This window comes from Notamacropus eugenii, chromosome 5 (assembly GCF_028372415.1).
Source record: "Notamacropus eugenii isolate mMacEug1 chromosome 5, mMacEug1.pri_v2, whole genome shotgun sequence".
NCBI classification, from domain to species: Eukaryota; Metazoa; Chordata; class Mammalia; order Diprotodontia; family Macropodidae; genus Notamacropus; species Notamacropus eugenii.
The window spans coordinates 129,525,800-129,550,619 of record NC_092876.1 but is presented as its reverse complement, the minus strand read 5'-3'; the positions used below and the strand labels follow the sequence as shown (position 1 = coordinate 129,550,619).

Below are 24,820 nucleotides of genomic sequence, written 5' to 3'. Positions count from 1 at the left end.
CAATAATAGCACCAACCTCCCAGGATTGTAATGAGGATCAAATGAGATTCTACTTGTGAAGTGCTTTTCAACCTTAAAGCACCATATAAATACATCCCATCCCCACCTGCCTCCCGCCCTCCCCCCCACCCCTCCCCCAATGCAAGCCTTCTCTTTTCTAAGCTAAACATTCCCAGCCCCACTGCTCTTGTCTGGAACGATGTCCTGTCCCTCTGCCACCCTGGCTGCCTTCTGCTGCTAGGCACAGGATGGCACGAGAACACAAGAACCAGGACATTTCTTTTCTGGTTAAACACGTGATGCTGCAGGGAGCAATACCACTTGTGCTTCCATATTTACATAGTTGATTGGAGCTGTATCAGAACTCATCAGAGGGGGGCCCATTACCTTTGCAGGCCATATTTAAAATAAAAAAAAAGGTTCGTTCATGCGCACAGACAGACAGACATCTCACACACATACGATCCCCTCTGTGGTTTGGAGGAGTCCTAGGTGGCCCTGACCCCTGGACCCTCTTGTACTCTGTGGTTCCCTTGGGGTGGCAGAGCTGACTGAGGAAACATCTTTGCCTGGGGCACAAGGTTTCCTCTTAGTGTCCCCCATGTGGAGCTGACAAGGAACACTTGGTTTCCTTAATCCCCCCACCCCCATCTTCATAGCAGCTGGGCCCAGTGATTGCAGTGGTCTCTGGTCATCCCAAGAGAACTGGAACTAAGCACCTCCCAACAGGAAGGGTTCCCTCCCATAGGGACTGTAGCCTCACTCTATGACCAGGGCCAAAGATAGCTTGGCTCTTAATTCTGACTACCCAGAACATACACAGGAGTGAGGTGCTTGGTCAAAGAGGACCCTAACAGGGTTGGTGGTAATTGAGAATGTGGGTGAAGGCTGAGGGATTGGGGAAGATATCTTGATAACTGTCTCTCCAAGTCACACTGACCACCCCATTGGGGTCAGTCTGGGGACCTGCATGGGACACCCTCTGCTGGTCTCTGCCTTGTACCCCAACTTCCTACATATACCACCAGCTCTCAGAGGGCTTTCTACATATTTACAGGCCAGGCCACAGGGCCCAGTGGCCCTTCCCATGCTTGCTGGAAGGGTAGGAATGGGCTGGGGAACACTGGATCTTTCAGGGTTAGCGTCCTCCTCTGCCAGGGCGTGTCTTGGGATCCACAGGGGTGAGGACATCATTGGAAAATCCATTTTCGGAACACATGGAGAGATCATCTGTGGTCTCTACTCCATCGCTGATTTCTGAGAGTCAGGAAGGGAGAAGGGTAATTAATATATGTACATACTCATGAAACAGAGGAGATGAGAGATAAAGGAATCAATCATTGGGGGCAGAGGAGAACACCTGGCCAGAGACACCTCCACCTGGTGGGGGAAGTGGGGGAAGGGACAAGACTCCAGTTTCAGCTAAACTGGACATCTCACCACCTGTTAAGCCTCTAAGATTTTGCTCAACTTCTTCCCAATATCCTCATTCAATAATTCAAACTTAAAGCACTTAAGCACTTAAAGCACTCAATACTTGCTTCTTTTGCTATTAATTTATTATGTGATGGGAATAGTGAGGGATAATAGAAAGACAGGCTAGATGCTGTCAACAGTCCTGAATGCCAGGAGAGGTGAAGGGGAGCCATTGAAGGCTGCTGACAGGAGAATTCTATGATCAGAGCTGTGTGTTAAGAAAACATAATGGAAGGAATTTCTGGATTTGGAGTTAGAGGGACCAGGTTTGAATTCTGGCTCTGCTTCTTCTCAGCTGTGTGACCTACGGCAAGTCTTATAGTCTCTCTGGACCTCAGTATCCCCATATGTAAAATGAGGGAGACAGTCAGACTTGAAGTCTGCTTGCTGTTTTAAATTTTGTGTTTCTCCACAATGCCTTGGGTACTATGTGAAGAGAGGACTAGAGGAAGGAGCTTGGAGCCTGGAGCCCAGTTGTGACCTTGAGATCAAGGACATATGAGACCTTAATCTCTGAGAATTTCACAGGAACATTTCAGGTGGAGGGGAGGCCAGGGAAGGAAAGGGATATGCTGGAGAGAAAAGAAGGAGGGGAGGGCTAGAAAAGCTCTGGGGAAGGGACAGGGAGAGGGAGGGAGGAAAAAGTCACCCAGGGAGAGAAAGAGACATTGGTAGTAGGATAGAAGAGAAAGGGATAGAGAAATCTTGAAGGGAACGGTTATGTGAGTGTGGGTGTGATGGGGAGTGACCCCAGGGGTGTTCAGGGAGAGAATTTCTTTAGAACAGAGGTATTAACCACACTGCCTGCTCCCCAGTGAGGCCAGAACCAGATTAAAATGAAGTTGGGAAATATTTAACAGTGAATGAAAATACAATAAATCATAATGTCAAAATGTGGTTTTTCAAAGTCAATATGCACCAACAGGGACCCTTATATATCGTTTTGTGGCCCCATTTCTATATGATTGACTCCATTGATTTAAGGGAGAGAGAGGGAAAGGAGGCTCCTTAGAGGAGGAAGGAGAGAGGAGACTGCTGGAGTCAGATTCAACAGGCTTGTCTCCGTTGCTAAATTTTCAGCAAATCAGGGCTCAGCTTATCATTTTATTGATTGTCTAGACTTAGGAAAGTGATGGAGAAAATGCTAATAGTGCAAATTAAACTTAATTAAAAGTGTGTCCTGTATACATTTCCAGCAGGTAATTCAGAGGACTGGAGGAGGGAAAGAGAGTCTTTTATCTTCAAGAGAAAAGTGGGAACAGGGAGAATTAGAGGGGCCAAAGAAGGAAGTAGGATTGTAATATTCATAAATTTCCAGGTTTAGAACTGGAAGGGTCCTTAGGTATTGTCTAATTCAACCAGCACATTTAACCAATGAAAAAATAGGTTTCTTCAGAGAAGTGACTTGCCTAAGGTCACACAGGGAGTAAGGAACAAAGTTGGGAATTGAGCTCAGGTCCTGACTCTAAGGGCAGCCAGGTGGTACCGTGGTGCACATAGTGTGGGGCATCACTGTTCAAATGTGACCTCAGACACTTACTAGCTGGGTGACCCTGGGCAAGTCATGTAACCCTTTTTTGCCTCGGTTTCCTCCGCTGTAAAATGGACTGGAGAAGGAAATGGCCAAACCACTTCAGTATCTTTGGCAAGAAAACCCCAAATGGAGTCACAAAGCGTCAGAGAGGGCTGAAACGACTAAACAACAACGGAGATTGCAAGAGGTAGAAGTGAGGAGTGAGAGCATTCTACGCATGGGGAATAAATAGCATGTACCACCCAGGTGGGAGAATGAAATGTATGGGAAGCAAATAATCTATTTCTGCTGAAATGTAGATTATGTGATGGTGAGTAATATCGACAACAGTTAAAGTCAACAAACATTTATTAAGCTTTCTTTGTGCTAGGCACTATCCTAGGCACCAGGGATTCAAGAAAGGCATAAAACAATCTCTGCTCTCCAAGACCTCAAGGGGGAATACATGCAAATAACTATATACAAACAAGACACAGACAAGGTCAACTGGAGATAATAAGAATGCAACCCAGGAAGGTATGTGGAGTCAGATGGTGAAGGGTTTGAAATGTCAAACAGTGACCACGGTGGTCTTCTATCCTGGAGGCAGGATGTTTCAACTTTTGCTTTTGGAACGCTGATTTGGCAATGGTCTCAAGGGTATATTGAGGAAGGGAGACAGTGTAGGTGGGGACACCTGTTGGGAATTTCTTTCTGTAGTCCAGAGGGGAGGGGATGAAGGTCTGATCTACAGCAGTAGCTGTGTGAATCCAGAGAATGGGACACATGTGAGAGATACTGGAGAGGTAGAATGGATGGGACTGGGTAGCTGGTTGGATATGGGGAGTAGTGTTGAGAGAGAAAAAAGAAGCTTAATAAATGGTTGATGAAAATGAAAATTCATTTATTAGTCAGCAACTGCGTTTGGTGTGCAGCACACTGTTGGGCACACAGTAGGCACTGGAAAAAAAAATGCTGGTTGACTGAATGACTAACTTGGCCCTGGGGGAAATAACAAAAATAATCTACCTTCCAGTAGCCAGCATATGCTCCAACACAGGAAGCCTCCCTATTCTCCATGAAGTGATTTCTCCCTCCTTTTATTTGGCACGTTGTATTCCTCTTATGTCGTTACCATCTTCTTAGCTGTGTTATGATTTTCTGTTCATCCTGGTCTTAGTCCACCTACTAGACTGCAGACTCCCGGAGGACAGGGGCTGAATCTTTAATCTTTCTATTATCACTCTATAAACAGTACGTGCTAAATAAATGTTTGTTGTTGTAACTTGTGTCTCCTCCAACTAGTACTCTGCACACAAGAGGTGAGTAAATATTTCTTGAAAGGATTGCATTAGTAAGTTGGGTAGGAAAGGGCTGGTCCCTGATGCCCCATTTGTCTGTGCTGGTTACCTCACTGGTCAATGGACTTGGGGAATGACAGACACTGGTAAAGGGGCCAGGAAAACTCAGGCTCCTGGGGAATGACAATGAAGAGGACCATCCCCTCCAGTCCCTGAGGCTGAGGCTCCAACTTTGGGGGAAGAATATCGAAAAGGGAGATTCTCTATAAGCTGGTATCGATTCTGGACCATGCCCACCCAACTTTCCCTTTTGTTTGAAGATACTTTTAGCTGATTCTGGGTGGAGACACTCTGGAGTGTCACAAAGTAAGATCAGGAATTCTCAGTACTTTTTAATGAAAACACTCTCATCAGTGCAGATGTGATCCCAGCAGGCAAATGTGTTTGCACAGAATGATCCACAGACTCTTTACCTACTGTAGTCAATGATCATGTAGGGTTAGGGCTCAGTCTGGGGCCAGAAGTAAGGAATCAGGGGAGATGGTTTCATTAACACTATGCTCATGCCAATCACCTGGGCATCTTTTACTCTTGTGGATGTAAAGCAGCACTGCTTTGGGGTTTTTGTTTTTGCAGCACAGCCTTCTGACTTACATCTGAAATAGGGGGAGAGGGGAGGTCTAGGAACGTGGTTCATATTGCCACCTAGTGGGGAAGAATGAAAGAGACCAGACCTGGAGGTTTGCTAAGATGGGTCTTTAGTGAGCCTTAGACTGCTTGAATCCAAAGTGACAGAACATAGAATGTTGGATCTGAAAAGTTTCTTAAAACAGATGTCAGATCTGATATGGACTTTAGAACCCAGAATGTCAGAGCTTAAAGGGAACTTAGAACCCAGAATGTCAGAGCTGAGAAGGAGCTTAGAACACAGAATGTCAGAGCTGGGAGGGACCTTAAAACATAGAATGTCAGAGCTGGGAGGGACCTTAGAACATAGAATGTCAGAGCTGGGAGGGACCTTAGAACATAGAATGTCAGAGCTGGGAGGGACCTTAGAACATAGAATGTCAGAGCTGGGAGGGACCTTAGAACATAGAATGTCAGAGCTGGGAGGGACCTTAGAACATAGAATGTCAGAGCTGGGAGGGTTCTCTTTGTACAGAAGATGGTAGGGATAGTAGGAGCATGGTAGAGTGTGTGGATGAGATGTTGAAAAAGACTGCTGGTCTTGCAGTCTACAGAGACCTGGAACTTAAAGCCTACCCTGATGCTCACTAGCTATATGACCACGGTGAATCACTTAGCTTTTCTGAACCTCAGTACCTCTCTCATAAGGTTGTCATACAGCTCAAATGATAAAATTTTTGTAAAGTGCTCTGTAAAACTCAGAAACATGATATAAATATCAATGGTTGTTATAAAAGAAGGAAGAACAAGGTGGCATCATGGTGGGAGCAAATTTATACTGCCTGCCTAGCTTCCTGTCCCCCCCAAAAAAACCCTACCAAAAAAAAAACCAAACCAGGACAGAGACAAAATATAGAAGCAACGTGGGGGTGGGGGAGATCTCATTCCTCAGTCATTTGCTGGGCTTCTTTCTGTACAGAAACATTTTTGATGTGCATTAATGATGATGTCACACTTTAGAAAAAGGTAGGAGTGACACTGATAAGTGTTATTCTTGATCTGATTCTCCCAAACAAGTTGAAATGATGGGATTCTTGAGAGGAAGTATTGTAGTCAATTCCCCTTGGAGTATGTGAAAGAGGACCAGAAAGCTGGGGGTGGAGACTCATAGGCATCCTAGGTTTGAGAAGGGCAATTCCCAGAGCTGTTGTGAGGATCATAGGAGACACTATTTGTAAACCTCTTAGCATAGTGCCTGGCACACAGTAGGTACTATACAAATGGTTATTCCCCTCCTGCTACTTCAGGAGAATCTGTTTCCTTTCTTAACCCTGTGCAGTTCATTTTTATGTAATTAAAAACATCATTCTGAGAAGGGTTTCCCCAGACTGTCCAAAGGGTCCATGAAAAAGGATAAGAACTAGAGTGAAGACAGGGAGGATCCCACTCTCTCATCAGGCCACATCTATAACAATTTTGTTTTGGGTACCCTATTTTAGGAAGGACACTAACAAACTGTTAACAGTTAAACAAAAAAAATTGAGCATCATTTTGACAAATGATTTATTTTAGCAGTGCATGTGGGCTTTGAGTAGCCAAGAACTGAGACTGTTGGTTGACTTTGAGACTTCATTTCACAAAATGATGGATAAAGGCAAAATGGAATCATTGATGCTATTTCAATATTACAAAACTGAAGTGTGTCCAGAGATGATGGGAAGAGGACTTGAAATCATGCCACATGGGGATGGGTTTAAGGAACCAAGGGTATTCAGTGTGGAGGTAGTGAGGCTCAGGGCATGAGAGCAGCCTCTAACATCTGCAGGGTTGTCCTATCAAAGAAGGGTTAGATCTGCTTTGCTTGAGCCAAGAGGGCACAACTTGGCTTCAATCAATGGTACTGAAGGGGATTTCAATTCAAGTAAGGAAACACTTCCTAATGGAGAGCCATCCTAGAAACCCCATCTCCCATGGTTAGTTACAAGGAGGCTGCATGAATGATTTGGGGAATATAAGAAATGGAATTCATGATTCAGCCAAGGGTTGAACTAGATGCCTTCTGTGATCCCTTCCAGATCTGAGATTCAATGACTCTGTGAACGCAGAACACAAAACATTCAAGCTAGAAGAGAATATAGAACACAGGATGTCACAGCTTGAAGGACTCTTAGAACACAGAATGAGAAGGCTCAGAAATGGAAGGAATCTCAGAGAGCAATTATTCCAACTTACTCATTTTACAGCTGGGGAAAAAACTGGGGTCTAGAAAGGGAAGTGACTTTGACCCAAAGACACACATCCAACTTAGTCAGGCTTAGTCAGGTCTAGAACTGAGGTCTCCTGAGGGGCACGTCACTCCCCTTTGTCATTATAACTTGTGAAATTCAAATCCTTAGGTCTGGTTAGCTCAGTGGATGAGAAATGTTGGTTGAATTTATTTGCATGGGCAATATCTATCTGGGCCATTTGCATATAATTTGTTTCCAGGGCTGTGTGTCTCAAAAATGTGTTAAACTGGTTTTGAGGACTGTGTAAATAGTGCAAATCTATCTGTTGATAGAGGCATGACTCAGGATATGTTTCCTACTGATGGTCATATAAAGGGCAGGTTACTCAGAAAGATGGGCACATACACACACACTCTTACACCAGGCTTTCCCCATGAAAGAGTCCACTGGCTAGGGCATATCTACCTATGTTGTAGGGCTAAGGAGGACATTCTTTATGGTAGGTATTCTTAACCTGGGGTCTGTGACCTTTAAAAAAAATTCTGATAATTATTTCAATATAGTTTCCTTTGCAATATTATATATTTTATTTTATGCATTTAAAAACACAATTCTGAGAAAGGGTCCATAGGTTCCACCAGACTGTCAAAAGGGTCCATTACACAAAAATGGTTAAGAACTCTTGATTTAGGGGATGTTCTCTCTCAGGACAGCTGGGACAGGGTACCTGCTCCCCCTTCCACCTCTCCCACCTCCAGCTTTATCTTTCCCAGATCCCTTCCAGCACAGATTTAGAGTGCAGATCCTGTGGCTCACCTGAAAAGATCAACTTCTCTTTCATGATCTTGACATCACGGCTGGTCCTACGCACAGCTGCACTGAGCATAATCTGTTCTGGGTTGTAGGTCCGGATGCTGCCCAGTCGCCACCTGTGGATAGGAAGAAGGCTGAGGGTGAGGCCCTATTATTTTGGGTGGCCTGGGTCTGAACCCTGAGTCAGCTGGGCCTGCCTGCATAGTAAGAGCCAGTTAGGGTCAGGTTCAGGAAGCCTGATCACAGGGCTGAGCATTTGGGTCTCAGGTCTTACTGTTTCCTCCTTTTCCAAGAAAGAGACCACAAGATACAGTGGTCCCTCTGGAGGATATTCCAGAAAGCAGGGGGAAACTAAGAGTTATAAATTGTGTTTTGTCAATTAGAAGGCTCTCAGAACACAGAATGCAAAGCCAGGAGGGCCCTGAGAGGTCTTCTTCTGGTCTAGAAAAAGAACTTGAGGCTCAAAAAGGGCCATGAACAAGGTCATGGAGCAAGACATCCTAGTCTAGAACCTAAGTGTCCTGTTCCCTAGCTCAAAGATCCTTCTAACATACCTCTCACCTTCTGAGGGGCACACTGTTTGTAAATGTCTAGCCTATCCCCTTACCCTTGCAAGGGGTTTGCTTTAACAGAAGTCATGTTTACAGGGGAACTGATAATTAACGGTGGTTTCTTGTTGTATGGGTCCATTATAAGAGTGGTCTAACATAATAGAGACACTATTTACAGGGAATTTATAATCATAGAGGTCTAGTATTAGAAGGGCCTGTTCAAACAGAGATCAGTATTATAGGTGACTTGCTGCAATAGAGGCCCAGAATAAGAAATGCTAGCTTTAAGAAGAGCCTGTTCTACATTTGAAAGGTATACTCTAAAAGGGGCCTGTGATACCAGCAATCACTACTACAGTGGCCTGCTAAAATAGGGGCCTCGTATAAAAAGGACTTGTTAGAACAGTGATCACTACTACAGTTGTTTGCTATGTAATAGGGATTGAATATAAGAAAGGCTAACTACTAAGAAGCACCTGTTAAATATCTGATAGGTATACTAGAAGAGGGGCCTGTTTGCTGTACCAGTGATCACTACTATAGTAGCCTGCTTTAATAGGGGCCTCATATAGAGGGTCTGTTATTACAAAGATCTATATTATTGATAAGATACTATCATAGGAGTCACTATTACAGAAGTGTCCACTAGGACAAGAGTGCTACTGTGTAAGAGGCACAGATTTGTTTTAACACAAATCTTTATTAAAGGGGATCAACAGTGGTTACTGTAAGGCAGATGGCATTGCCAGTGACAGATCTGGTATAGCTAAGATCTACTGTAACAATTATCAACCAGAAACAGGGGCCTTTTGGAGCTGTGATCTGATCTATGAGGTTTCTGATATAATGGAGATTTGCTCTCTGGCAGGTGTGCACCAGGCACCAGGGGTCTGCTCTCACAGAGGTATGTTATTAGAAGAGTCTCTGCGGCAGGGAACTGGTTGTAATGGGAGTCTGCTAAAACAGCCCTGCTTTAACAGAGTCTATAGAACATGAGGTCTGCTCTAAGAAGGATCCTTTAAAAGGGTCTGCTGAAACAAAATCCATTGTCAGAGGGACTCTGCTATATCCTGTAGGCTTATTATTCAAGGAGGTTTGCTAGATCCAGACTTGGGTGTAAAAGAGGCTTATTGGTTTGACAATGAATTGTTATACTGGGGGTCACTACAACGCAGGAATCTACTATAATAAGGTTGGAGAGGGGCTGGGCTACTTTAACAGAGAATCTGCTAGAAGAGGGAGGGGGTGGGACAGATATAATCTACTTTTACTGGGTGGAAAAGAAGAAACCAAAAGAAAGAAGGTAGGACAGTCTTGTGGGGGAAGGGGAAAGAGAAGTTTTTTGGGTTTTTTGGGATTGATTCCCACAAGCACAAGGGGCAGAAGAGTGAAAGGAGAGTGGAGCTTGTCACCCAGAAGACAATGCTCCCCTCCCTCTCTTTTACCCAATGTGACAATCCCACACTGTTCTTAAAGGGGAGCTTCAGCCTGCAGCATTAAATCAGCCATGCTGAGGGTTTTCCTCTGATGGCTAAGGAAAACAAGTTAAGGAAGGACTAAGAGGTGGTAGAGGAGCACTTAAAGGGAAGGCTGGGGAGGGAAGATATCAAGAGGGGCACACATGAGTGAGGGAGAGAGAAGGGGAAGGGGGCAAAAGATCAGTGATGCCTTTGGTTCCATCGCTGGCTGAGGGCAGGAGTAGGGGGGAGGGGAGGAATGACTGTCATGGGGACACAGAGAATGCTAGGGTTCTTTTCCCAGTCAATAGCTTATCTGAGGAATAGGGCTAGGCTCCTCCCCCCAAAAAAATCTGTGGGATCATTTTGTAAATTAATTATCCAGAAAAAATGAATGGAAGGCAAGTTCTGGCTAAAAAGTAGGTAAAAATTGTCAGGGGAATTTACTAAGAACATCCCAGTGGGCTCCATCTCAAGTGACCCTTTCCCCCAACATATGAAAATCTGGCTTGACACTCAAAATGCATTAGAGGAACAGTACTTTACGAAAGTGATTCTTCTTTTTATCAACCAGGATTCTCTTTACATGTCAGCTTCTCCAACATGTGTTTAAAAGAATACAAATCTGAAGTACCCCCCAGATCCACTAGCATAAAGAGAGGCCCACCCGGTACAGCCATAGCTTGGAGTGGGAGCCAGACCTTCCTTCCTATCCTCTGAAGGCAGAGGAATCCAGGTGTGGCTTCAACAACATTGTAAAAGATGGAGGTTAGATGTCAGGAAGCATTTCCTGCTCGGAAAGGGAAGGAATGGGAAAAAGAATGAGGGCAGGAGGACCTTTAAGCTATGCCAATTCAGTCACAGACTCCTGGAATACCAGAAGTGGAAGGTATCTAGGAGATCACCCAATGCAACCTCCTCATCAGGCAGATAGGCAAACTGAGGCCCAGGGAGGGAAATGATTTGCTCATGGTCACATAGCAAGTTAGTGGGAGAGCTGGGATCAGAACCCGAAGTCTCCCCAAAGGAGTAGGTAAGGTGAAGGAGGATTGGGGGTGGGGTTGGAGAAGAATTTTGGAAACTATTCATGTTATAATCAGAAGAGTGAAGGAAGGAGAATTATGAGGATAGGATGGGCAGAGGGAAAGAGAGAGGGAGAAACCCATGATCATTGAAAGATAGAGAAGCAGAGAGAGTGGCAAGCAGAAATTAATGTATATTGGGGGTGGGGGAGAGAGAGTCAGAGAGAGAATTGGGAGGGAAGGGGAAAGGGAGAGAAAAGGAGAAGAAAGGGAAAGAGAGAGGAAAGGAGAAGATAGGAGAGGAGAGGGAGAAGGAGGAATGGAAAAATGGATAGAAGGGGAGAGGGAGAGAAAGGGAAGAAGAGGGGGAGAGAGGGAGAGACTGAGCCATGTGTCCAGGGTATTCCAGAACTGTGCTGGAACTGAGCTAAGTACGCCTACTACATACCACCACTGTAGAAAGTCTAGTCAGGGAATAAGCCTGGTAATTAGCACCTGTGCTTTCATCCCACAGAGCTCCAGAGTTCCCTCATCAACCAGCAGAGCCCACATCCCCTGGGCCATGGAGCTCACTGCTTCCTCCCCTTGGGCCTCGGAGCCCAAGGCAGTGATTCTAAATCTGGGGTCTGTGAACTTCCTTTGCAATCCTATGTATTTTATTCTATGCAATTAAAAACATGATTGTGAGAAGGGCCCACAGTCTTCCCCAGACTACCCAAAGGGGTCCAAGATACAAAAATAATTAAGAACTCCTGGCCTCCAGGCTAAAGAAAACCCTGAAAGGAGATGGGGTGGGGACACTGAGGCAGCCTTCTCCTCTTTTGGGGATCTAAAGGAGTTGTCAGGTGAGACACAATTGACAAAAGCAGTGGCTTTTCCTTTTTTATCCTTTCCCTAGCTCGGCCTGTCCTTATTCTCATAGCCCTGCTGAGGGCAGTTCTCTTATCCAAGGGGAATATGAGGCAGAAAGGAGGCAAAAGGGAAGGAGGAAAGATCTTGAGAAGGTGGAGAGGGGAGGGAGCAGAGAAATAGCCTAGACTCCCAGAAGTAGAAGAGTAATCTTAAGAGACTGCTTAGTCCAACTTCCTGATTTTACATCTGGGGAAAATGAGGTCCCCAAGAAGAGAAGTGATCTGTCCAAGGCCATACAAGTCAGAGGCCTACTGAGCTGAGTTAGATCAGTTTCTAGGGCTCCTTCTACTACACTAGGAGAGAAGTGGAAGGAAAAGGGAACAGTCTATAGGATGGAGAAGTGAGAAAGATGGAGGGAGAAGGGGGATAGGAGGAAAAGAGAGGAAGAAGGGAGAATAGGGGAGGAGGAGGGAAGCAAGGATTAGGTGGGGAAAAGGAAAAGAGGAGAAATGAAAAGATAAGGGAGTGAGGGATGGAAAGGACAGAGGATAAGTGGGGAGAGGAAGGGGAGGGAGGGAGGGAGGGAGGAAAGAAAGGCATCTGCAGAATTACCTGATTAAGTGATAGCTGAGAGAGGCCCGAGTGCAGCAGAAGAGAAAGAGGAGGGACAGGTACAATGGTCAGAGAAGGCAGGGGATGCTAGGGCCCACGCCCCAGGGCCTCCAAAGGGCTTCTTCCCCCCACTCCACCCAATGGGCTCTCTGCTCTCTCCCTGGACAGCCTCCACCTCCCCAGTCTTCCCTGAGGCAAAGTCCGTAGCAGGGAGCTGCCCTGCGTTTCTTGTCCAGGGTGGGGGAGAAGATGGCCTTTCATGGTGTGGAGGGGAGGCGGCATCTCCCCCAACATCTTCTGGGGCAGGGAGGTGATGAGGTGAAAAGAACAGAAAGTGGGGGCCTGCCACTGACTCATGGTGGGAGCTTGGTCAGGTTACTGTCCCATGAGACAAAAGTACTCATCCTTGTGTGGTCAACTCCACACAGGCATTGGGAGGAGGCACATGGGATAATGGATGAGGAAAGCAGCCCCTAAGTCTTCTGGTCAAGGGCAACCTTGATAACATAACAATGTTAATAATGATGATGATCATAACATTGATAACCATAATAATACTGATGAGGGCTATAACCATAGCTACCATTCATATATTGCTTACCCTGTGCCAGGCACTGCACTAAACACTTTACAAATTATTATCTCATCTGATCCTCACAACCACCTTGGGAGGGAGGTGCTCTTATTATCCCTATTTTACAGATGAGAAACTGAGGCAGGCTGCCTTTGTTGCAGCTGAACGTGCACATTTCCAGTCACAAAACTGATTGAAAGGCAGAGAATTTAGGATCCCCCTTTGAGAATGAAAATGCCAAACACAATCTTAAAGGTTTTCCTTAAACAAGGAGTCTCTCAGGGAGAGGTTCAAGTTATATAATTGTTCCTTGAAAAAAAATTAACTGCCGAGATCACTCTGTTCCCCCACTGGAATATAAACTTCTCAAGGGCAAAGGGGGTCTGACTCTGTCATCTGATATAGTGCCTGGCACATAGCAGGCGCTTAATAGACGAGATAAAATGCTCTGAAAACAGAAAAAGGCCTTGCGTAGAGTAAAAGACTTCACAAATTGTTCATTATAAACTATCAAACACCTTAAAATGACAAAAGATAGAATAAACTATCCCTAAATACAAATATAAATCCCCTAAAAGGGACTGTAAACTGTAATAATGATAATTATAATGGCAACTGATATTTCTATGGTGGTTTAAAGGTTTGCCAAAACACTTGACCTATTAATTTCACTTGAACCTCCCACCAGTCTTGTGAAGCCTGTACTACAGGTTCCCCATCCTCTTGTGTTGGGGGCAGGATGCCAACCCAGGTTTTCCTCATTCCCAAATCCATTCTAAGACATTCCCTTCTCCCGAGCTCCCTATGGATTACAGAAAGCTTTTAAAATATAAGGAGTTTTAAAAATGGAGGCACAGGTAAAAATGTGATTATTCACTACAGATTAAGTGCCTGGATTCTCTCAAGTGTTTCATCACACTTGCCTTTGGGAGGAAAGCTGAACAAGGACCCGCAGGCCAGTTTTGCAGAAGAGGGAAATTGATATTCAGAGATGGAAAGTGACTTAAGGTCACTAAGAGAGAGTAACAGAACTTGAATTTTCTTTCTTTTTCTTCTTTAAAATTTTTTTTCTAATTACATGTAAAAACAATTTAGAATTTGAAACCTGGTCTCCTGATGCTTGATCCAGGGCTGTCATTTCAGCCCACCAATCTTGTCAGAGCCAAGGCACAACTGTGGCCAATCTTTCTGACTTTGGGTGTGTTCTCCTATACGCTGAGTTTGGCTCTGGGATTTCAGCCTCTGGTCAGAGGGGAGAAGGAGAAAACTCCTGGGCTCAAAGGATTTGGAACTGGAATTATCTTAGAGAATTATCTAGAACAGAGGTAGCAAATGCCTACTACTTACTCAACTAGATTAAAATATAATTAGGGAAAAGTTTAACAAGATAAAAATACAACACAACATAATGTTAACTTGTGATTTTCTACATTAATATGCATGTATTTCTATTTGAGTTTGACACCTCTGGTCTGGACCAACCTCATTTTAAGAAGGAGAATCCAAAGCTTAAGACAAAAGAAATGACCAGTCTAAAGTCCCTTACATAACCACAATGGGCAGAAAAGGTACAGCTGAAAGGATCTTAGGATGAGGTCCCTGGACCACAAGGAGCTTGTGGGGCAATAGATGGAGGGTAAGATTAATCTTTATCTGGCAGGACCTAGGGCCTGGGGTATGGCTGTAGGAGGGCAGCCGACATTACTCACTTCTGAAGTACGAAAATGCCCACGATGAGTGTGAAAGAGATAAGGTCAGCCGTGATCCAGATGAGACAGTATTCGTCCGGGGCCTGGAAAACAATTGGATACCCAAAGGACTCAGTGGTCAAGAGACTCTGAAACAGGAACAACTTCATAATCCACAATTCAGGGTCTTTTTCTCAAGACAGAGAAATGTCCAGAGACATCAGAGGGAGATATGTGGCTGGGGACAGGATCTGGGTGCCATGAGTTTCTATTCAATTTAATTCAATAAACATTTTATCAAATGCCTACTCTGCTCAAGGCACTGTGCTGAGTGCTGGAGATATAAAAAAGGCAAAAGACAGTCCTTGCCATCAAAAAGCTCATGATCTAATGAGGAGAGACAACATGCAAACATATAAATAAAGCAAATTATACAGGATAAATGGGAAATAATTAAAAGAGGGAAGTCATGGGAATTAATAGGGGTGGGGGAAGGTTTCCCGTAGGTGGTGGGATTTTAGTTGGGACTAAGTTCTAAGTGTATGATCCCATGGTAATGTAGGGATCCTTCACTGATAACCTCCCTTGATGTCTTTTGGTGGCATAAATGGGGCTTTGGCTCTCAAAGGTCCTACCAAGTTGGTTTTTAAATCCAGGGATGGACTCAGCATTTGAAGTGATTGTCTGGGATGTGTTACTTTTTACCCTCATACGTAAATGTTTGTAAACAAAAGAGGACAGAAGTGGGAAGAATGTGTATTTCTTTTCCCTCTCTGTATGTATGTATTCCCCTTTATTTCGCCCTTTCTCTTTATGTTTGTCTCTAACGTTCTCCTTGGTCTGTCTACTACTCTCAGTGTTCATGCCTTTCTTCCTACCTTCCACTTACCTCCCAGGGTTGTTGTAAAGATCAAACAAGATAATAATTGTAAAGCACTTAGCACAGTGCCTGGCACACAGTAAGCATGATGTAAATGTTATTGTTTTTTCTTTTCCCTCTTCCAATTTATTTAGATATAATTTAGAACAGAAGTATTATATTAGGAATCTTTTTCATAACCAGAGAAAAACATTTTATAATTCCTGGTCGTTAATTTTTAAACTAGTGAGTTTAACTTTTTATTTCAGAAATACTGTATTAGGAATCGTTTTTTGTGATCACTGAATAATATTTTATGTTGAAGGTCATTAATTTTTAAATTGGTGAGGTTAGCTTTTTATTTCTTTCCCTTAAGAGAAGAAAAAAAAAATCTAAAAAAGACCACACAAGTTTTCCTTTTGCTTTTGTGTGGCCCTATGAAGACTTGACAAGAATGTCAATTTATAGCCTGATCTTTCGAGATTTCAAGCAAAAGGTGGGCCCAGGGAAGATGAAGAGAAGTAGGATTCATTTTAAGATACGAAAGAAGCAATTGGAAGGTACTGACTGGACACTGAACAAAATGGCAAAAAAAAAAAAAAAGAAAGAAAGGAAAGAAATTGGTTATATACAAATAGAGAAGAAATGATTCGCTATTGATGTGGGAGTCAAATTAACAAAGATCAAAATCAATAGCCAATTTGAAGACACATTAATGAGGATAAAAGACACACATACAGAACTGTAACAGCTTGGACCTGACTGACCTTGCAGCTACTGATGCTAGAAAATGGGAAATTAAGAGGCATAGACATTGACCCTGATAATTATCATTTTACACAAGAGCTGAACCAGCATAAAGCAGTCATTACAACAAGAAAGTCGACTGGGCCCAGAAACCACCTTATGCAGACAATGATCAACCATTTTGCCAAGAAGGGTCCCTTCCCTTAGTCTCAGGCTCCTATATGTATTGGCTTATTAGAATTTTTAAGCTCCTTTTAAGCATCTTCAGTTTTGTGTTGTGCTTAGTTCAATAAGTATTTAATTTTTAATTTTTTTTCTGTCACCTGTGCTGGGGCCTGCCAGGCTTACCATGATCCAGACAGGGGAAGGCACCTTGGACAGGGTGTGGGAGTTGTCAGATGTGACAGACTGGACGCCTGAGCACCACAGGAGGGAGAAGAGCCAGGGCTCATTGACAGTGTAGAGATTCATGCTCAGGTTCCACGCAGAGCAGTCCCTAGCCAGGGGAACAGGGAAGAGTGAAAAAAGAAAAAGAACACATGAGTGCCTCTCAAGTCTGACCTCCCAGAACCAACTGCAGAACCACAGTCATGGGTGCTTCCAAGCTCCGTGGGCTCTTAGGTCTTTTAGCCTAACTTCCCCATTTCACAGAAAGGAGAAGGAGGTATGTGTGAGTTAGTGGCAGAGCTGGGACTCAAGTTTAATTCCTAACTCATCATTCTATATTTCTTTCTATTACATCATGGTATCTAGGGATGCCCTTTCTCCCTAACTAAACTGTGAGCTTCCTGAGAATAGGGACACAGAAATAAAAGTGATAAGCTTCCCTGCTCAGTCTGGGGCCTCCTTGGAGCCAGGGGCAGTAGGAAAACACTGAAAGGAAGTTGCGGTGGTACCTGATGTCCTGGCTGGAGACCTGAGTGTAGCGTAGGTTCAATTTCTGAATGTGCCCACGTCGCAGACTGGCAATTGTCTCTTTGATGTCTGAGGTCTGCTGGAAGCCCGGGGCTACTTTCTCTACCAATGGCCTTTGTCTGCTGGGCAGCCACATGATCTGGGATGGAGTAGGATGTGGATGGGGGGAGAAGAAGAAAGGACCTGAAGTAACGGCTCAGTCTGGGATTGGGATGAGGGCTTAATCTAACTTTTCCCAATCTCCACCTTAACACAAGGAGCCAGAGTGAAAGTCCAGCAGCTCAAACCACAAGAGAAACTGGGGTGGAGGTGGGGTGGGGTCTCTAGTTGGAATTTCTTCCCTCCAATCTCCTCAGATTGAGGAGAAAGTATATCTGGAAAATGGAAAGATAGCTCTAATACAAGACAGAATATGGTTAGTGAATGGTAGAGGTCAAATAGAGAGGGGCCATGAGATCAAAGGCAGAGGGAGCACTTTTAGTCAGAATTCAGTGAAGGCTTCCTGATACCTGAGCTTGGACTTGAAGGAAGAGGGTTTTCAGTGGGTTAAGGAGACCACTGCAAACACAAAGGAGAGCATGAGTCACAACAGAAGTAGGCGAGAGCTGTTATTTTCTCTCCTTGCCAGACCAAGAATTAGCTAAGGCAGAGGCAGAACTCCAAATGGTCCATGAGTTCATGGGTCAAGCTTACTGAGGATGGAGCCATGGAAGGCATAGCCCACCTGGTTCCCCAAGGGGACAGGGATCTACCCATAGACCATGAAGAGCTTACCTGGTGTTGAGGGTGGCCAGAGTGGAGAATAGCATCCAGGGTGATATTGAAGAAGGTGCCCCTGTAAGGGTGGTCATGGGGCAGGTCCCAGAGGTTGAGCAGCAGGGTCATGTTCCCTTTGGCCAGTTCCAAGAGGTCAGTCAGTTTGCAGATGGACTGGTTGTGTGCTTCCCTGTAGTCGGAGGCTGACATTGAGTGCACAGTCCAGAAGGGGTCAGTCTGTATGCAGAGAAGGTCTATGTGTCAGTCACATTACATATTTCGACACACAAACTCCATGGAGTGCCATCACAGCCTTTTGAATGAATAAACATTTACTTTTTATTTAATTTGTCTCTCTTGTTGAGTGCACTGACATTTGAAGTGATGAAAATTAGATTTATGTTTTCTTCCATTTGTGTCCATTTTTCCACTTGGCTCCTCTCCTTTGGAGTTACTCCACCCCCCCTCCCCCAACCTTGTTTCCTTGGCGCGCACACACACACACACACACACACACACACACACACACACACACACACACACACACTTGCCCATTTTCAGCTTCCTTTTATGTTTTATGTATTATCTTCCTCTATCAGATTATAAGGTCTTTGAGGACAGGAACTATCTTTCTCTATTCCCAGTGTTTAGCACAGTGCCTGGTACATAGTAGGTACTTAATTAACATTTCCTGACTGACTGCTTGTTCCAGGGTCCTCTTTCCTTCAATCCCACCTCTCAGGCTGGTCCCATTGGACACACCTTGAGGAACCATTCTCCTGCGTTGAGTTGCTTCAGGTCAGTCCAGTTGAACATGGAGGCAGGCCGTTGGGCCAGCTCTGGGAGGGCTTCATCCACATTGGTTGTGCGACGTAGGGTAGTGTCATGCATGAGGAATGGAACACCATCCAGGCTGCAGGGAGAGGGGTAATTCCTTTTCAGTACATTATCTCAGGCCTTATTCCTGAGCTAGTGGGACCAGAGCTCCACGGAGCCTACTGTGCCCTAGAGGGTCCCCAAAGTAGGAACAAGTGTTGTCTGAGCTCTGCAGATTCTACCCTATCCTTAAAGATGGTTCCTTCCTGATTACATGTGTAGACTGCACACTGTTCACACCCAAGCTATTCATGTGGTAAAGATGTAGACATGTGGATCAGGTCAATGGTATCAAACTCTAATAGAAATCATATATAACAATCCTTCTGGCAGCATACTAATTTAGAAAATCACATATTACCTATGATCTATTGGATTTTTATTTTATCAACTATTTCCCAAATACATTTCAATAATTTAATTTTAATTTAAAATTTTAATTACATTTTAAATGTGGTTCAGGCCTCACTGGGGAGTGATGCTATTTGGCCAAGCATTGGACACCTCTGGGCTAGATGGTATTCAGAACTAAAGTGGTCAATAATGGTTTTAGGTTAACTTGAGAGGAGGCTCAGACATTGGCCCTGTGTTATTCAACATATTAATCAATGAAGTGCTTATCAAATTTGCAGATGGCATAAAGTTAGGAAGAAGAACTAACAAGTGGAATGAATCAGTATCCAAAGCCATCCTCATAGGCTAGAAGGTTAGGTCAAATTGAATACATTTATAAAATTAAATAAATTAAATTTATTAGGTATCAATGTAAAAGTCTTACACTTGGGTTAAGAAATATCAATTTCAACAATACAAGGTGGAACGAGTATGACTAGAAGAGAGGTGGTGGTCCTGTGGAACACTACCTTGGTGGGGCTATAGCTGGAATATTGTGATTAGTTGCAGGTCCCATATTTAGGAAGGGCTCTGACAAGTTAGACAGAAAATGTTTAGGGTTAGGGGAAGAATGACCAAGCCTTGAGTTTATACTATATAAAAATGACGCAAAGGAATTGGGGATGTTTAGAAAAGAGTTAAGAAGACTTTGGCATGGGGAGGTGTGTGTGTGGTGGGAGGGGAGTGGTTATTAATTTGTTGTATTTGAAGAGCTGTGTCACTGGAACAGGGATTAGATTTCTTGTTTCACTCTAAAGGACGGAACTAAGAAAAATTGCTATAAATTACAGAGAGGTGACTTTAGACTTGATGTACAGGAATACTTCCCAAAAATTGGAGCTACCCAAAGGTGGGATGAGCTACCTTGGGACGTAGTGTGTTCTCCTTCAAGGCCAGAGATCTTGAAGCAAAGGCTGGATAACCACTTGCCAGAGAGATTGTAAAGGGGATTAATGACCTGGTATTAGTGAACCAGATGGCCACTGAGGCTCCTTCCAGCTCTGAGATTCTGTGATTATCTGCTTGTGGACTAATCTCTACCCATTTTAAATCATCTTTATAAGCATAACCCACCACCTACTCTTAATTATATGATATACCTTAATTACTACTCACCCTTGAATATCCACTCAATTATCTGTTTACTTATCAGTATATATATACTCTTAGGGGCCCCCCTTCCCCATGCAGCCCACCTTGGGATTACTGGTGCCAATAATGCTAGGCTGCATTTCCTTGGTTCTACCAGTCTATGCCGTCCTGCTCCCATTAACTTGTAGTCAAAGAATGGAGGCTTGTCCCTCTAACCCTCATAATGACTGAGGGTTTATTAAATATGAGATTCAGAAAAAGGGGGGGAAATGTACCAAAGGAGTGAAAGAATGGGAATAATGGACAGAGGGAGGTAGACTGGATCATCTCTATGGTCCTTTGAAATTCTAAATTCTCTGATCTCATGATATGAGTATTATCTGCTGAGTTAGGTCTATTTGTGCCCAGCTCTTCCTGGGCCTAATCAGAATTATTTTGTGTACCCTGAGCTTTGATTGAAACCCATTGGCTTTCATTCATCCAGTTCTCTTCTCTGTGCCTTGATAATGAGTTAAAGTCAGTCCTCCACCCCACTGCTAGGGTACATGGGACTGCCTGCCTCTCCAAACCCTCTGTTCCCTGGGTGATATATTCTCAGATCCAGACATTCATAGAATCCCAGTACTCAAAGACTGAAGGGAACTTACAATAATGAATGCTACAACAGAAAACAGAGCATGGCATCAATGAAAGTGACAGTAGAAGTGAAAAATGTCAGAGCCAAAAGTGATTTTAGAACACAGAATGTCAAAACTGGGAGGGATCTGTGTGAGTTATGTACATATATAAGGGGATTTATGTATATGTGTGGGTGTCTGTATGTGTATGTTTGTGTGTGGTAGATGAATCAGATAATCCCAATTTAGCTTTGTGACCATGGGCAAGTCACTCCCTCTTTGTGGACCTCAGGAAACTTCATTGATAAAATGAGAGGTTGGGTTAGTTTATCTTAAAAGTCCTTTCTAGCTCTAGCATCTTAAAATTCTAATCCAATGTTGCCTCCAAAAGAAACTTCAATTCTAAGAGTCTGATTTCATGATTCTAGAATTTGACCTAATTTAAAATCAGGTCACTCCAGGGAAGAGACAAAAAAACAATCATCTGCTTAACTGACCTGATGGTCACGTCAGCTTGGACCCCATAAAGCTTCTGCTCCCTGGCCTTCTGGAAGGACATCAAAGTATGTTCTGGAGCCAGCTGGGAAGGAAGACACAAGAAGAGAATCATGAGGCCAACCCCTGACTTCTGGGTCTCAAGGATAATCCTTGTGATTCTTCTAGAACACTCCCAGTAACTGCCTTATCTAGCCCAACACCCCAAGAAACCAGAGTTAGTGAGTGCTGTGACAAGTAATTACCCAATTTAGATCAACGAACACCTGCTATGTGTAATCCTCTCCCCTTCGCAATGCTAGAAAAAATTTTCATGAGGATAAAATCCAAAATGGCCCCTGCCCCCCAAGGAGCTTATATTCTGTTGAGGGATTCCACAAATGCATATATATCTTTTTAAAAGGGTAACTTGAAGAGGGAAAGAATATTGACAATTCTATGGAAGAAACAGCACCTTAGGAGCAGAGCTCTGAATTAACATAAAGATGTAGAGACAAGAGTGGTGGAGCATGCCAGACATAAGGGAGGATTCATATCAATGCATGGAGGAAGATGTGAAATGTTGAGTCCACAGCTAGAAGTCTAGGGTGGCTAGAACATGGAGTGTGTGGGATAAGGCCGGGGACGTGAGTTAGAGCTAGGCCACAGAGGGACTTAAATGCCAGGCTGAAAAGTTTGTATTTGAGAGGCGATAGGGACAACTAAAACTGTGATTCTGGGAAATTGGGGTAAGGGAGGCCTAAAAGAAAGAAAAAATAACCCTTCTTTTGGTTAGGTCATTTTATTGGCTATATGACTTTGTTCAAGATACTTCCTCTCTTTGGGACTCAGTTTTCTCTTCTGCAAGAAAAGGTGGTTGAACCAAATGGTTCCTAAAGGTCATTCCAATAGTGATGCTGTCAGGCCTGAAGACCCAACACTTAAGTCTTTCTCTTGTAGTGACTTGGAATGTGCCATCACCCTGCTCTTGGTCTTTGCCCCATCCCCACCCAATTCAGTCAAACTCTGGTCCAAAGTTTGAGGGAATTAGAGGCAGTGGGATGCCTGAAAGAAAAATGGAGACAGACAGGCAGCTGACCGGAGCCCTGAGAGTGCCCTCTGGCGGGATGAAAGGGTCACTTCAACCCTTTATTACCCACCTGAACTGGAAGAAACTGAGCCCCTTGAGGTGGACAGGGAAGTACCATTGTCCCTATTTTACAGGTGAAGAAACTAAACCACCAGAGGCTGGGATATTTATATGTGTTGTTAACCTAGTGACTATAGTGTCTAAGCTACGATTGTGACGATTAATAAGAAGCTCAAAGGGAGGTACAGATACATTACAGAACATTATATTTGGAAAGGACTCTGAAGCACAGACTATCTCTCCAAGGAGGGACCTTGGAACCTAGGATGTCAGAGCTGGGAGGGGCCTTGGAACCAAGAATGTCAGAGCTGAGAGGGGCCTTGGGACCTAGAACGTCAGAGTTGGGAGGGGCCTTGGGACCTAGAACGTCAGAGCTGAATGTCAGAGCTGAGAGGGGCCTTGGGACCTAGAATGTCAGAGCTGGGAGGGGTCTTGGAACCCAGAATGTCAGAGCTGAGAGGGGTCTTGGGACCTAGAATGTCAGAGCTGGGAGGGGCCTTGGGACCTCGCATGCCAGCTGGAGGAGATGTGAGGCCCTAGAATGTCAGAGCTGGAACAGAATTAGAACTGAATATTTGAACTGCAAGGTAATCTTAGAAACTGAAAACACAGAGTTGGAAGCGGGCATAGTACTTTTTTCTCCTTTCCTTTTTATTATTATGAGTTTTATAACAAGACATGATATTTACAACAGATGGCCCCTAAGGGTCATTCCAATGATGACACCATTAAGGCTGATGGCTGGACACCTGGGTCCTTCTCCTGATGCCATTTTGATTCTGATGTGTGACCTGGAATACGTCACTCCCCTGCTTTTGTCCTACCCTGCTGGTCCAATTTGGCTAAACCCTGGCCTAAAGTGTGAACAGATTAGAGGACGTTTCTTTGAGAAGGAAAAAGATATCTTTGGAAATGAACAGTGGAAGACTTCTGTGAGTTTTACACCAAAGTTGGTCATAATAGATAGTTTCATGAATTTCTGTGACCAAAAAGTTCTTCCCTTGGTGGCCAGCTCCATGGAGATAAACTTTTGGATACAGTCTTTCAGGGTAGGACGCATGAGCTCACTTGAGCCTTAAAATAATCTTGTGAAGAAGGCAGAGCAGGGAGTATTAGTTCCATTTTATAGATGAGGAAATTATTTTCTCAGAGAAATAAAGGGACTGGTTCAAGGTCAGTGGCCAAGCCAGGTTTAGAACCCCGGCCTCCTAACTACCCCACAGTCAAAAGATTCCCTTTCCCATTACTCTGTGTTTTCTCCTAATCCTGGAATCTGTGCCTGTTCTGATTTTTTCCCCCCACAATGGTTTCCTGTGTTGGAGTCAGACTGGGAACTCCTCAGAGGCAGGCCCCCTATGTTATTTTCTCCTTTCTTCCTTTAGGAATAAGGAAGTCAGTGTTTTCCCCATCTTATGCCCTGGTCAGTCAAGTTCATATCTGGACTACTGCGTTCATTTCTTGCCATTAATAATTCACTGGATGGTGAAGGGCCCTGACCTTGCCATGCCATGGTCAGTGCAAAGAACTGAGGAGTTTTAGCTGGAAGAAAGGGATGGGATAGCTGCCTCCAAGTATCCGGATAGCTGCAGGAGAGGAGTCAGACTTGTTTGGTTTGGCCCCAGAGGGCATAACTAAAAACAATGGGTGGAAGCTACCAATGGGCCAATTTCAGATAAGCTTCCTAACAATCAGAGCTGTCTATGAGCAGGGATGGGCTGCCCACAGAGGTCAATGCCTTCCCCACACTGAAGGTCTTTGCACAAAGGCTGGTTTTTCCAGCATGAGATGAACTAGATCCCTTCCCTCTGAACCCTTTTTCCAGTCCTGAGATTCTGTGACTCTGTGCACCAAGCACTGGGCTGGGCACACAGGGATATGTTTTCAGTATGGGATGAGGTGGGACAGTAATGCCTGATGAATGAAGTTCATTATAAATAGGAAGGGCTTAGGAAGGCCCTGGGAGCCAGCATCGCAAAAGGAAGCCTCTGTGAGAAGCACCATCACGATTGTGCCAGAGCAGGGCCTGCAGCTCTGACACCCAAAGAAGGGGGAAGGAAAGGACAAATCCAGGTCCCATCTCTGCCAGTTACTTCCTGGGTGACCTTGGGGAAATCACTTCTAGCTCCATACCAGTATGGTCTTAAGGTGGCGCTGGCCTTCAGGGATTCTTTGGGGCATGGAGCCCTTGGGCAGTCTGAGGAAGCAGAATCATGGTTACTAAGGCAGA

At 44.3% G+C, this 24,820-nt stretch overlaps 1 protein-coding gene across 9 annotated transcripts in view; it reads right to left on the bottom strand.

Moving 5' to 3' along the window:
- Window positions 1-276: 276 nt before the first annotated feature.
- The window catches only part of GDPD5 (glycerophosphodiester phosphodiesterase domain containing 5), a 167,636-nt gene continuing 143,092 nt past the window's right edge, over window positions 277-24,820 (bottom strand). For 8 of the 9 annotated variants that reach the window (XM_072610819.1, XM_072610822.1, XM_072610823.1 and 5 more), the window contains 8 exons: window positions 21,467-21,549; window positions 18,754-18,904; window positions 18,010-18,228; window positions 17,217-17,374; window positions 16,669-16,816; window positions 14,736-14,818; window positions 7,962-8,074; window positions 277-1,257 (listed from right to left, as the gene is read on the bottom strand). In XM_072610819.1, the coding sequence (XP_072466920.1) occupies window positions 1,139-1,257; window positions 7,962-8,074; window positions 14,736-14,818; window positions 16,669-16,816; window positions 17,217-17,374; window positions 18,010-18,228; window positions 18,754-18,904; window positions 21,467-21,549 (1,074 nt within the window). In that variant the 3' untranslated portion in view covers window positions 277-1,138. Of the gene's footprint in view, window positions 1,258-6,487; window positions 7,011-7,961; window positions 8,075-14,735; window positions 14,819-16,668; window positions 16,817-17,216; window positions 17,375-18,009; window positions 18,229-18,753; window positions 18,905-21,466; window positions 21,550-24,820 lie in introns of those variants that run through there. The other variant, XM_072610824.1, reaches the window with a different exon arrangement.